Source organism: Sus scrofa, chromosome 7 (assembly GCF_054392235.1).
Source record: "Sus scrofa isolate SSC_HxYL_T2T_F1_AM1 chromosome 7, Sscrofa_HxYL_maternal_Yorkshire_Landrace_v2.0, whole genome shotgun sequence".
NCBI classification, from domain to species: Eukaryota; Metazoa; Chordata; class Mammalia; order Artiodactyla; family Suidae; genus Sus; species Sus scrofa.
In genome coordinates this window covers 77,385,162-77,398,074 of record NC_139389.1, presented here as the reverse complement: position 1 = coordinate 77,398,074, position 12,913 = coordinate 77,385,162, and the positions used below count along the sequence as shown (strand labels likewise).

At 34.2% G+C, this 12,913-nt stretch overlaps 1 protein-coding gene across 14 annotated transcripts in view; it reads left to right on the top strand.

The window, feature by feature from the left end:
• The window catches only part of SCFD1 (sec1 family domain containing 1), a 157,636-nt gene that overhangs the window by 34,895 nt on the left and 109,828 nt on the right, over positions 1 to 12,913 (top strand). For 13 of the 14 annotated variants that reach the window (XR_014810666.1, XR_014810668.1, XR_014810667.1 and 10 more), the window contains 3 exons: positions 2,974 to 3,064; positions 3,651 to 3,724; positions 4,490 to 4,571. Coding sequence is in view for 10 of the 14 variants with exons in the window: in XM_084969023.1 (XP_084825149.1) it covers positions 2,974 to 3,064; positions 3,651 to 3,724; positions 4,490 to 4,571 (247 nt within the window). In the remaining 4 variants the exon portion in view is untranslated. Of the gene's footprint in view, positions 1 to 2,973; positions 3,065 to 3,650; positions 3,725 to 4,489; positions 5,396 to 6,269; positions 8,146 to 12,913 lie in introns of those variants that run through there. The other variant, XR_014810670.1, reaches the window with a different exon arrangement.

Here is a 12,913-nt window from a genome sequence, read left to right as displayed (position 1 = left end):
TGACTTAATGAGTTTGAATTAAAAAAAATCTAAACAGGCCATGGGAGTATATCTTACACAATGAATAAGAACTATAATTAAATAGTCTATGGACCTGTGTCTCTGTTATTCATTTCCTAGTTTCTATGTTGTTTTTGTTGTTTTGTTTCCCTCTTCAAAATTCATACCATATAATTTTGACAATTTATAGGCAGTCTTTCTAAATTTCCATTCTATCCCCATTCACCCTCTGTAGCACTATTTTTGTCTTAAAATTAGTTTTTGAGGTAGGGAGACATCAGGTTGTGATTTTCCCTTTTTGTTCCATGTTTGCCTTCATGCAAATTTTATTTTATTTTTATTTTTATTTAATTTTAAATTTATTTTTTGCTTTTTTTTTTTTTAGGGCTGCACCTGTGGCATATGAAGGTTCCCAGGCTAGGGGTCATATCAGAGCTGTAGCTGCTTACCTATACCATAGCCACAGCAACATCAAATTCAGGCCTCATCTGCGACCTGTACCACAGCTCACGACAAAACACTAGATTCTTAACCCACTGAGTAAGGGCAGGGATGGAACCTGCTAGTCACGTTCATTTCTGCTGAGCTACAACAAGAACTCATATCTGTGGAGGAAATACCTAAGCATGAGAACCAGATTTCTTCAGTGTACATTAGAAATAATAGGTGAAAAAATTTGTAGCAGTTTACCATGTAATTTATTATAAGCAAATGTACAGATCCCGTTTATGGCTTTGTCCCTTTAAAATTGAGGGTACTTCATGAGCTCAATAACTGCCATAAAATTATCTATTAGAGCTCCTGCTGTAGCATAGTGGGTTAAGAATCAGACTACAGTGGCTCAGGTCGCTGCAGAGGCAGGGGTTCTATCCCTGGCCCGGCGCAGCGGGTTAAAGGATCTGGCATTGCAGCAGCTGCAGCAGAGGTCGAAGGTATAGTTTGGATTTAACCCCTGGTCTGCAGCTTCTATGTGCCGCAGGTATGGCCATTAAAAACAAAAAGTTATCCAGTTATGGCTAGAAAAATCATTCTAAACAAACAAAAATAATTCCTCTGAGAAAAAAAGAATATTGCTCATCAACAATTATGGAAATACCATGTTAATAATAATTTTTTTCACTATTTCAGCTGTTACTGTATCTATACATTTATGTCTATGTCCTTGACATGGCTGTTCTTTTCGGTCTCATTAATGTTTAAAGAGAAGTAAAATATAGACTTTAATACTGGAAAATTACGTTGCTATAACAAAGAATTTTGGTTACTCTACAGTGAGAAGTCACTATCTTCTTTTCTCTGACTATAGAAATTTTGGGTACTGTTATAATTAACTTTATTTTAAATTATTTTCTTTCTTTGCAATTGCATAGTCTACATTTCCTTTTAGAATGGTAAAGTATAGGAATTTACAGTGTTTATGAAGGATGCAGGATTCCCCAATAGAAAAAAAAAAGCATTAATAAAACAGCTTCTTTATTCAAATATGGAAATTTTGAACATTTTCTTTAAGAAACATTGTTCCTTATGGTTAGGAACAAAGTAAGAGGTCAGTTAAATAGTAAAAACTTTAATTTTTTTTTATTTGGTAAGTGGGAATAGCCCTCCTCAATAGCCCTCACTCTGAATATCATGCTACAGTAGTGATGTGGTAATAGACACTGGGAGACAAGCATAGAGTTAACAAGTGACTTAATGTCCTTATCAGTAAAATGTGGAATGATAATTCTGTTGTCCTGTTTCAGAAGGTTGTTTTCAAGCTTGACATAATATAAATAAGTAACTTGCCCCAAATCATCCAGCTTTCATTGGTAAAACCAGGGGTAAAACCCAGTTCTGGCAGATTCCAAAATCCCTGGTCTTAATTATCAGTAATGTGTATGTACCTCACCAAGATTGTGATCAAAATTAAATGAGACCATAGAGACAGAGTCTTAGCATAGTGCTTGGCATACATAAGCACTCAGTAAATTTAAGCAGTTGTTATTGTCTGTTAGCTCTGAGACCTAAAGGTACTGAAGATTTTAAGGATTGTTTAATTCAGCCAGCCCAGGCTCACTGCTGTTTGCACTCTAAGGTATGTTGTTCCAACAGATTCTGCTGGACCTGGGGTTAGGGCCTGCAGTTGTTAGGTAAAACTGGATTCTGTTTCTCAAAGTCCTTTCAGGAACTTCTGTCCTTTCTGTGCTGATCATTAGGAGGGAGTGTTAGGAAGTGTCAGGATGGAGGAAGGGGAGAGGTTTTTGTTTCATTGCTGGTGAGACATGACCGTTTCTTTCCTGAAAGAGAAAAAGCTTCTGGCCTCCCCTAAGGCTGTAAATGAAAATACTTAGGAACCATTTCATGGTAAACAGACATTCATCAAGAATTATTCAAGATTAATGCTGCGTGACACTTTCTACTTGAGCTTCTCAATGATTACAGATCAGTTATATATGAAATCTGTGGAAATCACTGCTAAACTGCCCTGGCTGGGAAGATTATCAGGCCTGCAGCAGCAAAACTGTAGCTTATGTTGTTTTTAACCAGTGGTATTCTAGATACCAAATTTACAGAAATAAAAGTTTTTTTCCACAGATATTTGCATATGATATTTTTAATGCATCTTTGTAGTTGTACTTTGACACTATATGTTCATTTGGGTGGTAATATTAAATTAATGTTTAATATGCCATGGCTTCTCTTCTTTTGTTTTTCAGTCTAAATGTATTTTTTTCCCAAATAGTTTTTAGGGGAAGAGAAAATAGAGTAATGAAAAGAAAGGAAATAAAATTTAAATTTGTTTACATATATAAGCATTATGATATACATTTTAAAGATATCACAAGTTAGTGATATAATGATAGTTATATTTATTATGTATGTGTTTAAATCCAAAAAAGTACCTTTAAAATAATAATAAATCCTCATTGTATGTATTTCAAAATTCACACAAAAATAAATTTTTTAATCTCATACTCAGTTCCTCTGTTTCAGTCCATTTCCAGAAGTAGCAGAATCAGTTCAGCAAGAACTGGAATCTTACAGAGCACAGGAAGATGAAGTTAAGCGACTTAAAAGCATTATGGTAGGATTCTGTTTGCTTTCTAGAAAATATAGGGAAGCAAAAGGACATCTAGAGGGAGAAAGATTAACTTTTTTTTTCCTTACAAAAATTCAAGGCTCTTCATTGCTTTAATAATAACAAAAATATTCTCAATGTATATAAAAGATCTTTTTTTTAAAAAAAGAAATGGAAGTTCTGTGCAGATAGCAAACATTTTTAAAGGAATAATATGAATTTATGATTTGAAAAAGTAATATGACTTTATTTTAGAGATATATGTTCCAGTGCTCTTTGTTTTCCTATACTTTGATCTAACTTCAAATTTCAGCTCTACTGTTTATTATTGTGTGACCTGTGACAAGTCTCTGGGCTTATTTATCTGAAAATGCCAGCTGATCCTTATTTTAATCATCAAACCACTCATTAACTTGATGGTGACTAGAACTTTTCTATAACTGTCAAAAATGCAGATGCTTGCTCCTTAGAATTATTATTATTCTGGGTGGCCTAACTCTTATCTGTTTATTAAAATTATATAGATTTTATGCTTGGGCTTGAGGTTTCTGGGTAGTTATTGGTACCTTTTTTTTTTTTTTCCTCTTCCCAGGGACTAGAAGGGGAAGATGAAGGCGCCATAAGTATGCTTTCTGACAATACTGCTAAGCTAACATCAGCTGTTAGGTAAGTAAGCAGTATATATATCCTCTTTGAAGTCTTTCTGTTGATAAGATTTATTTTTCAGATTAAAAACTTGGTTAGTGTTTTTCATGATAGGAAATAATAGTTATGGCATATACCTTTAAAGCTAAAGAACTAAATGTGTTTTTAACATGTTCAAGCTGATTTCAGTTCTCTCCTTTATATAGCAGATCATTTGTTTCTTTTACTAGTTAGAATTGTGTAATGGGAATAATTTTGCCAACAAGATAATATAAGTAATACAGTAATGAGAGTTATTGTTAATTTGATTATTACTTCTATTACTTAATTAGCTAAAATTTAAGCAGTATCTTTGTGATACTTTACATGTCATCAGGGAGAGAACATTTCGTGCTTTATAGAAATATAGCTAAAATTTTTCCATTAATCTGATTTTATTCTAAACCTCCAAATTTTGGAATCAGAAAGTGAAATGGTGAAATAATGATATTTGGAAGGCAAATTATTTCAAAATAAGAAGCACTTCACTTGTATTAGGTGGAATAATGATATTTGGAAGGCAGATTATTTCAAAATAAGAAGCACTTCAGTTGTATTAAAGTGGTAAATATTGTATGTGTTCAAGCTTAGAGATTAAATTTAGTTGGTAGTTTAACATGTCATTTTGTCCCTGTTTTACTATTCCAAGTTTCATCATAGGAAACAGACATGTGTGGGTTTTATTAAAATTTATGTTATCTCCTTAGCTAATTTAATGTTTAACTTTTAATTTTTTGATACTTGTAGTTCTTTGCCAGAACTTCTTGAAAAAAAAAGACTTATTGATCTCCATACAAATGTTGCCACTGCTGTTTTAGAACATATAAAGGTAAATCTAACTTTTCCCTCCCCACAATATAACTACTGTTTTTGTAGGGTTTTAGACTTTTAAGATTCTTTCATATTCATTATCTTGTTGAGCCCTCACTATAATGTTATGAGATCTCATTATCAAAGGCAGCATTATTACCTTCGTTGTTGCATATAAGAAAACCAGTTTAGGAAGATTAGTGATTTGTCCAAGATCACACATTCCAATAAAGAGAAGTTAGCATCTGTGGTATTTTTATTGTTTTACTGCCTCAGAACTGCCTCTACACATAATTACTTTGTTAACAGTAGACCTGTATGTAAACGTCAGTAATACAGATTTAGACACACCTTTTACTATAGTACTTTCTAAAATATCTATTAATAACATCGCTTCATGATGTAACTTGGTTCTGAACTTTTTAGGTTTAGATTAGTCTGTTTAGCATTACAGCTTCTGTCTCCTGCTAAACTGTAATTTTGAAACAAATGCATTGGATTTTCTGTATACGTAATTATAGTTCATTTTCTCACAACTATTGATGATTAATGTGTATTGGCTTGATTTAATCCATTCTTCAGTATTATACTATCATTTATTTTCTGGACATGGAACTGAATTCCAATGACAGAGTGACATTATGCCAGAACGTGGTTATTACTGACCCCCTGCTTTCCATTTGAGATGATACATTTGAAAAAGCAGTGTAAAGAAACTGAATATGCTTGCTGCCTGTCAAGGTGTCAATAACAACTTGGATTTATGGAAAAGGGGATTAAACTTTATTATCATTATTTTTTATTTTTTTAGGGCTTTACCCCGTGGCATTTGGAAATTCCCAGGCAAGGGGTCCAATCAGCTACAGCTGCCGGCCACAGCCACAGCAACACCAGATCCAAGCCACTTCTGCAAATTACACCACAGCTCACTGCAATGCCGGATCCTTGACCCACTGAGTGAGGCCAGGGATCAAACCCACATCTTTAGGGATGCTAGTCAGGTTCGTTCCCATTGTGCCACAACGGGAATTCCTAAACTTTTTTTAAATGATTTAAAATGACTTATAAAGGAGCTAATATAGATAATGAACATTATACTGTATAGAATTTCAACCTGCATAATTTCTGAGGTGACAACCTGATTTTTTTCTGTTCTACATCTTGATATTGGTGCTTGCTATATTCATATACCTATAGAAATAGAAACATAATAGTACAGTCTGTACATGATTTCTGCTGTTGTTAGTTTCACCCTCACATGTAGCATCTCTGTGAAGTTGAAAAAGTCTTGTCTCCTGTGGAGATAATATATATAACCAGTGAAATGCAGCAGAGAGGTATATTGAGAATTTCTTTCAGTAGGAGAGTAAAGGCTTAGCTTACAAGGCTAAATATGAAGACTGTGAACCTAATATAAAACATTAAACAAAAATTTATTGCATTAAAACAAAATATAGGTTCTAGTTTACATCAGCTAAAATTAATTATGCAATCAAGATCTCATGGTATATTAAACAAATATTTTTTGAGTACATGCTGATTGTTTATGATAGCTGTTAATAGTCCTTCGAGTGATTTGAAATTGAAACAATTCTGTGGGGGTTTTTTTTTAGCATTTAGTTTTTTTTATTATTAAAAGTTTGTTAATTCTTTTTTTTTTTTTTTTTTTTTTTTGGTCTTTTTGGGGGCCGCACCTGTGGCATATGGAGTTTCCCAGGCTAGGGGTCAGTTTGGAGCTGTAGCTGCTGGCCTACACCACAGCCACAGCAATGCCAGATCTAAGCCGCATCTGTGACCTATACCACAGCTCACAGCAACCCTGGATCCTTAACCCACTGAGCAAGGTCAGGGATCGAACCCGCAACCTCATGGTTCCTAGTCAGATTCGTTTCCGCTGCACCATGATGGGAACTCCAAGTTTGTTAATTCTTATATTTTACTTTCTGACCTCAGTTCTTGCAACTATAAAACCAGGAAAGTACCAAGCATAGCTCCACTTCCAAACTGAATTGTGTAACCCAAAGTAACTAATTACTGTACCTTTGGAAAGTTCACAGTTTTCATCTTAATTCATAAAACTTTATACATTATTCTGCCACAAATTTATATGAATATATTCTAGGTCAGAGACCAGAGCTTATGGTTTGAGAAAATTCTGGTTAAAGTATTTATTTATTTAATTATGTATTATTAGTGGCTCTGTGGGTATTGTGCTGGGCCCAAGAGTTCTATAGTAAACAAGACAGAAAAGTTCTCTTGGAGCTAATACTATAGTGACAGTAAACAAAGTAAGCAAATTAGAAAACAGGGTCATGTCTGGCTTTTAGATGATGTGAAAACAGGCTAATGGGGTGATGTGAAGTGATAAGGGCTTAGAGAGCTGTTCTAGAGTGAGTGAAATCACCATCAAAGGAAATCACCTTTGATGAGGTGATGATTAAGTTGAGACCTGAATCACAGTAAAGAGCCTGTTAGTGAAAGTCTCAGGGCCCAAGCATTTAAAGCAGAGGGACTAATAAAGCTGCCAAGGACGTAAGACAGGAACAAATTTAGTGTTTTGCAGGACCTAGAAGAAGACTAATGTACTTAACAGTGAGGAGAGAAAGAGTGATAGACTATGGGATCAAGAGAAATAGGGATTTAAGTGTAATGGGAAGTCACTGGAGGTTAATGCCATGATCTGACTTATGTTTTAACTAGAGAATGGCCTGAAGATGTAAAGGATGGGTGAGTTCTAGAAGTAAATGGAGAACTGGAAAATGGCCATTACACCTATCTAGGTGAAAAATGGTGTTTTTTAAGGCAAAATTTACCTATGAAGTTTTCTGTGATACTTATTTATAATTTTACACTAATGATTTTATATGAGTTTTTCAGAGTCAGTTTGTCCTAATGGATGCCACCATGCCTCACCCAAAAATTCTGCTTTAAGACCTGGTCGCTTGGCTCTCTTCAAATAACTTGTTTCTTCAGGGCTGCTAATGGTCCTTCATCTTAAGAAACTACTTTGTTGTTCAAGTTGTTAAGTAGTTGTATGTAAAAGCTACTTATTTTGGAATAATTGTTTTGCTGTAACTCAAGGAAGAACCATTTTCCTGATCGAATCTGATATAAAGCATCTTCAAAGGACATTATATAAACTTGCAGAGGGAAAATAATATGTGTAGGACACAGTATTCCTCATTGGGTCATTCTAGGAAACCCAATTAATATCAGAAGGCTTTTTTTTTTTCAGTCATAGATAAGCATATTTATTTAAAATATTTACATGTAAATTATAGTTGTATTTAATAAACCACATACTCTGAGTTATCCTAACAGAAGAAATTCTATTAGTATAGAAAAATTGAAGTTTGTTTCTGTGCAGAGTCCTGTTTTAATATGGACTATCTTTTTAAAGTTGTACTCCGTAAATGCTCTTGGTTCCAGTTTTTCTCATTACTCCTAATTATAAAATTTGTTCTTACAGTTTTTCATAATTATTACATTTCCAACTTTAAAATATTTACTTTTAAGTGGCATGTTTATGTACGCCATTACTGTCATACAGTATGCCTCTGACTGTAATGTCAATAAAGAAGTATTTTTCTGCAGTATCTCTTATTATTTTTACTAAAATTTGGTGACCATCACTTCTTCGTAAACATTTATTCAACTAAGGAGTAAATGTTTATTATTATTATTAGCCAGAATAATATGACTTTTTATGCAGAGATCTTAGAACCCTTCTCCTAGTATTTGTCTTTATTGCACTTTTGCGTATTTCTTATTTTGGGATGTTTATTAGATTATAGCTGCTTACATTTCCCTTTTTTTCTGTCTTTTTTTTTCCTTTTTTTAAAGTATAGCTATTTACAATGTTGTGCCAATTTCTGCTGTATAGCAAAGAATATATATATTCTTTTCCCCATATTCCATTATGTTCCATAATAAGAGATTAGATATAGTTCCCTGTGCTATACAGTAGGACCTCATTGTTTAGCCATTCTAGATGTAATAGTTTGCATATACTAACCCCAAACTCCCAGTCCATCCCATTCCCTCCCCCTCTCTCCTTGGCAACCACAGGTCTGTTCTCCATGTCTCTAGTCTGTTTCTGTTCTGTAAAGAGTTTCATTAGTGCCATATTTTAGGTTCCACATATAAGCTATGTCATATGGTATTTGTCTTTCTCTTTCTGACTTAATTGACTTAGAGTAAGAATCTCTAGTTGCATCCATGTTACCGCAGATGGCATTATTTCTTTCTTTATTATGGCCAAGTAGTATTCTGTTGTGTATATGTACCACATCTTCTTAATCAGTTCATCCGTAGCTGGACATTTAGGTTGTTTCCATGTTGTGGCTATTATGAATGGTGCTGCTGTGAACATAGGGGATTATGTATCTTTTTGAATTGTAGTTTTGTCTGGATATATTCCTAGAAGTAGGATTGGCAGATCATATGGTAGTCTGTATTTATTTTTCTGAGGAACCTCCTTACTGTTTTCCATTGTGGTTGTACCAATTCACATTGCCAGCAGAGTAGGAGGGTTCCCTTTTCTCCACACCTTTTCCAGCATTTGTTATTTGTAGACTTATTAGTGATGGCCATTCTGACTGGGGTGAGGTGGTAGCTCATTGTAGTTTTGATTTACGTTTCTCTGATAAGTAGTGATGTTGAGCATCTTTTCATGTGCCTACTAGCCATCCATATATCTTCTTTGGAGAAATGTCTATTCAGGTCTTCTGCCCATTTTTCAATTAGGTTGTTTTTTTGTTTGCTTGTTTGTTTGTTTTCTGTGGAGTTGTATGAATTGTTTGTATGTTTTGGAGATTAAGCCCTTGTTGGTTGCATAGTTTGCAACTATTTTCTCATTCTGTAGGATGTCTTTTTGGTTTTGTTTTTATGGTTTCCTTTGCTGTGCAAAAGCTTATAAGTTTGATTGGGTCCCCATTTTTAAATTTTTATTTTTATTTCTATTGCCTTGGGAAACTGACTGAAGAAAACATTTGTACAGTTTATGTCAGAGAATGTTTTGCCTTTGTTCTCATCTAGGAATTTTATGGTGTGTTGTCTTATGTTTAAGTCTTGAAGCCATTTAGAGTTTATTTTTATGCATGGTGTGTGGTGTGTTCTAGTTTCATTGATTTACATGCAGTTAGCCAGTTTTGCTAGCACTACTTGCCAAAAAGACTGTCTTTTTCCCATTTTTTTTTTTTTTTTTATTCTTGTCTCCTTTGTCAAAGATTAATTGACCAAAGGTGTCTGGTTTTATTTCTGGGTTCTCTATTCCATTCCATTGGTCCATATATCTGGTTTTTTGCCAGTACCACACTGTCTTGATTACTGTAGCTTTCTTTGTAATATTGTCTGAAGTCCGGGAGAGTTATGCCTCCAGCTTTGCTTTTTTCCCTTAGGATTGTTTTGACAATTTTGGTTTTTGTATGGTTCCATATAAATTTTTGGATTGCTTGTTCTAGTTCTATGAAAAATGTCATAGGTAATTTGATAAGGATCACATTAAATCTGTAGATTGCTTTGGCCAGTATGCCATTTTAACAATATTAATTCTTTCAATCCAGGAACATGGGAAATCTTTCCATTTCTTTGAATCCTCTTTAATGTCCTTGATTAATGTTTTATAGTTCTCAGTGTTGAAGTATTCCACCTCCTTGGTCAGGTTTATTCCTAGATATTTAATTTGGGGGAGTGCATGCTTTATATATTTCCTTAGATCATTTTCTGAAGCAGAATACTAGAAGAGATTAACTTCTTTAGACATCCTGGTAATTGTCCAGCAGTTGATGTTTTGGTGGAAAGTTAGAAGGAGCACAGGAGTTTGTGACAAATTTGGCAAATATTATCATGTAAATTTATTGATGTTCTAAGAATTTTATTGGCTTGGATAGTTGACTTTCATCTAATAGATTAAATTATTGAATCCTCATTTGTTGAATCTATATTTTAAGACTTTTCTGTACTTGCTGGTTGTTAGGTGGATTCTAAGATTATTTAAATAATTTGTAAACAAATTTTAATGTATTTTAATCATTGTATCTCACCTGCATAGTCACACTGAATTAGATATTCTCTAACCATCAGAAACCTAAGAAAAGGAAAAGTCACCTGCATATAAGACATAGTAGATGAGAGAAAGAAATGGTGTCAGGTGCTCTTTCCCCTAATGCTCACACTGGAGAGGAAGCACTCTCATTGAATGCTCCATCCCAAGGTAGCTGGCAAAGTGTAAGCTGTTAGTAAGCTATTTTGGATCAAGGTTTCGTTGGTACTGAATCTTCATTATTGTTTTGCTTCTTCTTGTAGAGAAAGTTAAGAAGTCTTGAACTAGGTCTAAAGATAGCAAGCATCTGATCAAGCAAACATGTACTGTCTTAGATCTACATTCTAAAGAAAACTTAGCCCATGGTAGCAATACTGTCTTTTAACTACAACCCCTCTTTCAGAAGACTATTTTTTCTTTGGCTCAACTTCTTTATCTTTCCTAGGGAAAAATAAAGTAGAAACTGAACTCATCTCCACTAGTCAACACATTACATTAACTGATGCCCTTTATTCCCTTGATAAAACAGAAGTAGCTAGCCACATTATTGACATGCTGACAGTTGACAGCTGGTATGAATTTTAGTAGGTTGAATTTTTTGCTTACCAAAGAGTTATTTGTATTTGACTCCAATCTATGTCAATTATATGAGTAGAAAAAGAGGATTGTTTCTATAAAACTAATTTACATGCGTTAGACTCAAAGATGATGACTTAATTTTTATCAGGTAAAAAGACTGTAAAACATTGGAAAATCTTGAAAAAATAATTAAAATTGCTTTGTAAATGTCTATAATTTTCTTTATTTCACTTCAAAGAGACAAACTAGAAGGTGATTGCTGATAGGTGTGCAAAAGCAAGAAAAGAAAAAAATTTCAGACAATGGACCTCAGTACTCAAGGGAAAGTTCTTGGATCTACATCAAGATTGACAAACAGACATTTTAGATCTTTAGTTAAAAGGCAGTGTTAAAATGTGTAACACAGATCCTTTTTTATTCTTTTTATTAACTGACTTTGATTAACTGATCCCTACCCTGCTAATCACAGGAGGGAAGAAATTTACTGTACTATAAATCAGAATTCCCTGTCTAGATTTTGACTGATCTGTTGCAAATGATCTCTTTTTACAGTTTTTTTTTTCCCTTAAAGGAATATGCAGAAGGTTAAATGCAGAGAGTTAAGCAGAATTGTGATGAACAGTCAAATATATTGCTTATTTTTAAAAATTTCTCAAATTTCATTTACTTATTCATTTACACTTTGATTTCTACAGAATTTGCGGTCCCTTATCATAACACCAAGAATAGCAGAACGGAGAAAAATTATCATCTAGGATGTGTAAATCAGAGTAGAAGTAAAAAATCAAATTTAGCACTTAATTCCTTAGTCCTGTGGACTCCATTTCCTAGAGTCCTTTGCGAACCTCCTTTGGGACTTAGGACTTTCAAGCTAGAAGGAACCTTAGGACAGATTTCTTAGTAGATTCCACAAATTAGTGAGGTTTCTTCCTTGGTCAAATAAGGCTAGAAGTAAATTTACTGTATGCTCCTCTTGGAGGTTCATAATGCAGTGTAATGTGTTCATTTTAAAAACTTATTTAAATAGTATTTCTCAAACTCTTTGACTTTGGAACACTTTTAGGGATTATTTATTATAACCAATCTGAGAAATAGCATTCTACAGAACATATTTTGTGAAATGTTCTTCAGTTAATCAGTGAAGTTACTAAGATACCTTTCTCTTATCTCCAAAAAATGTTAAAATGCTCCCTAATTAATGTCAGAGTTGAAACTCAGATCTGGAATGTTTTGTATCTTGTCTTGCTACCTTTTTACCATGCCATTTATCATTGTTACTCAGTTTCAGTCCAGTTCATTTTATCAGGTGAAGCAAGAATGTCTCACCTAATGAAATGCCTTAAAGAATTTTGCGTTCTTTCACCTGACTCCTTCTAATAGTGCCATTTTTGCTTTCTTTCCTGTATACATATTGATTACCTGCAATGTACAGTTCCATAGATGGTTCTTTTTTTTTTTTTTTTTTTTTTTTTTTTTTTTGTCTTTTTGCTGTTTCTTGGGCCGCTCCCACGGCATATGGAGGTTCCCAGGCTAGGGGTCGAATCGGAGCTGTAGCCACCGGCCTACGCCAGAGCCACAGCAACGCGGGATCCGAGCCGCGTCTGCAACCTACACCACAGCTCATGGCAACGCCAGATTGTCAACCCACTGAGCAAGGGCAGGGACCCAACCCGCAACCTCATGGTTGCTAGTTGGATTCGTTAACTACTGCGCCACGACGGGAACTCCAACCGTGGATG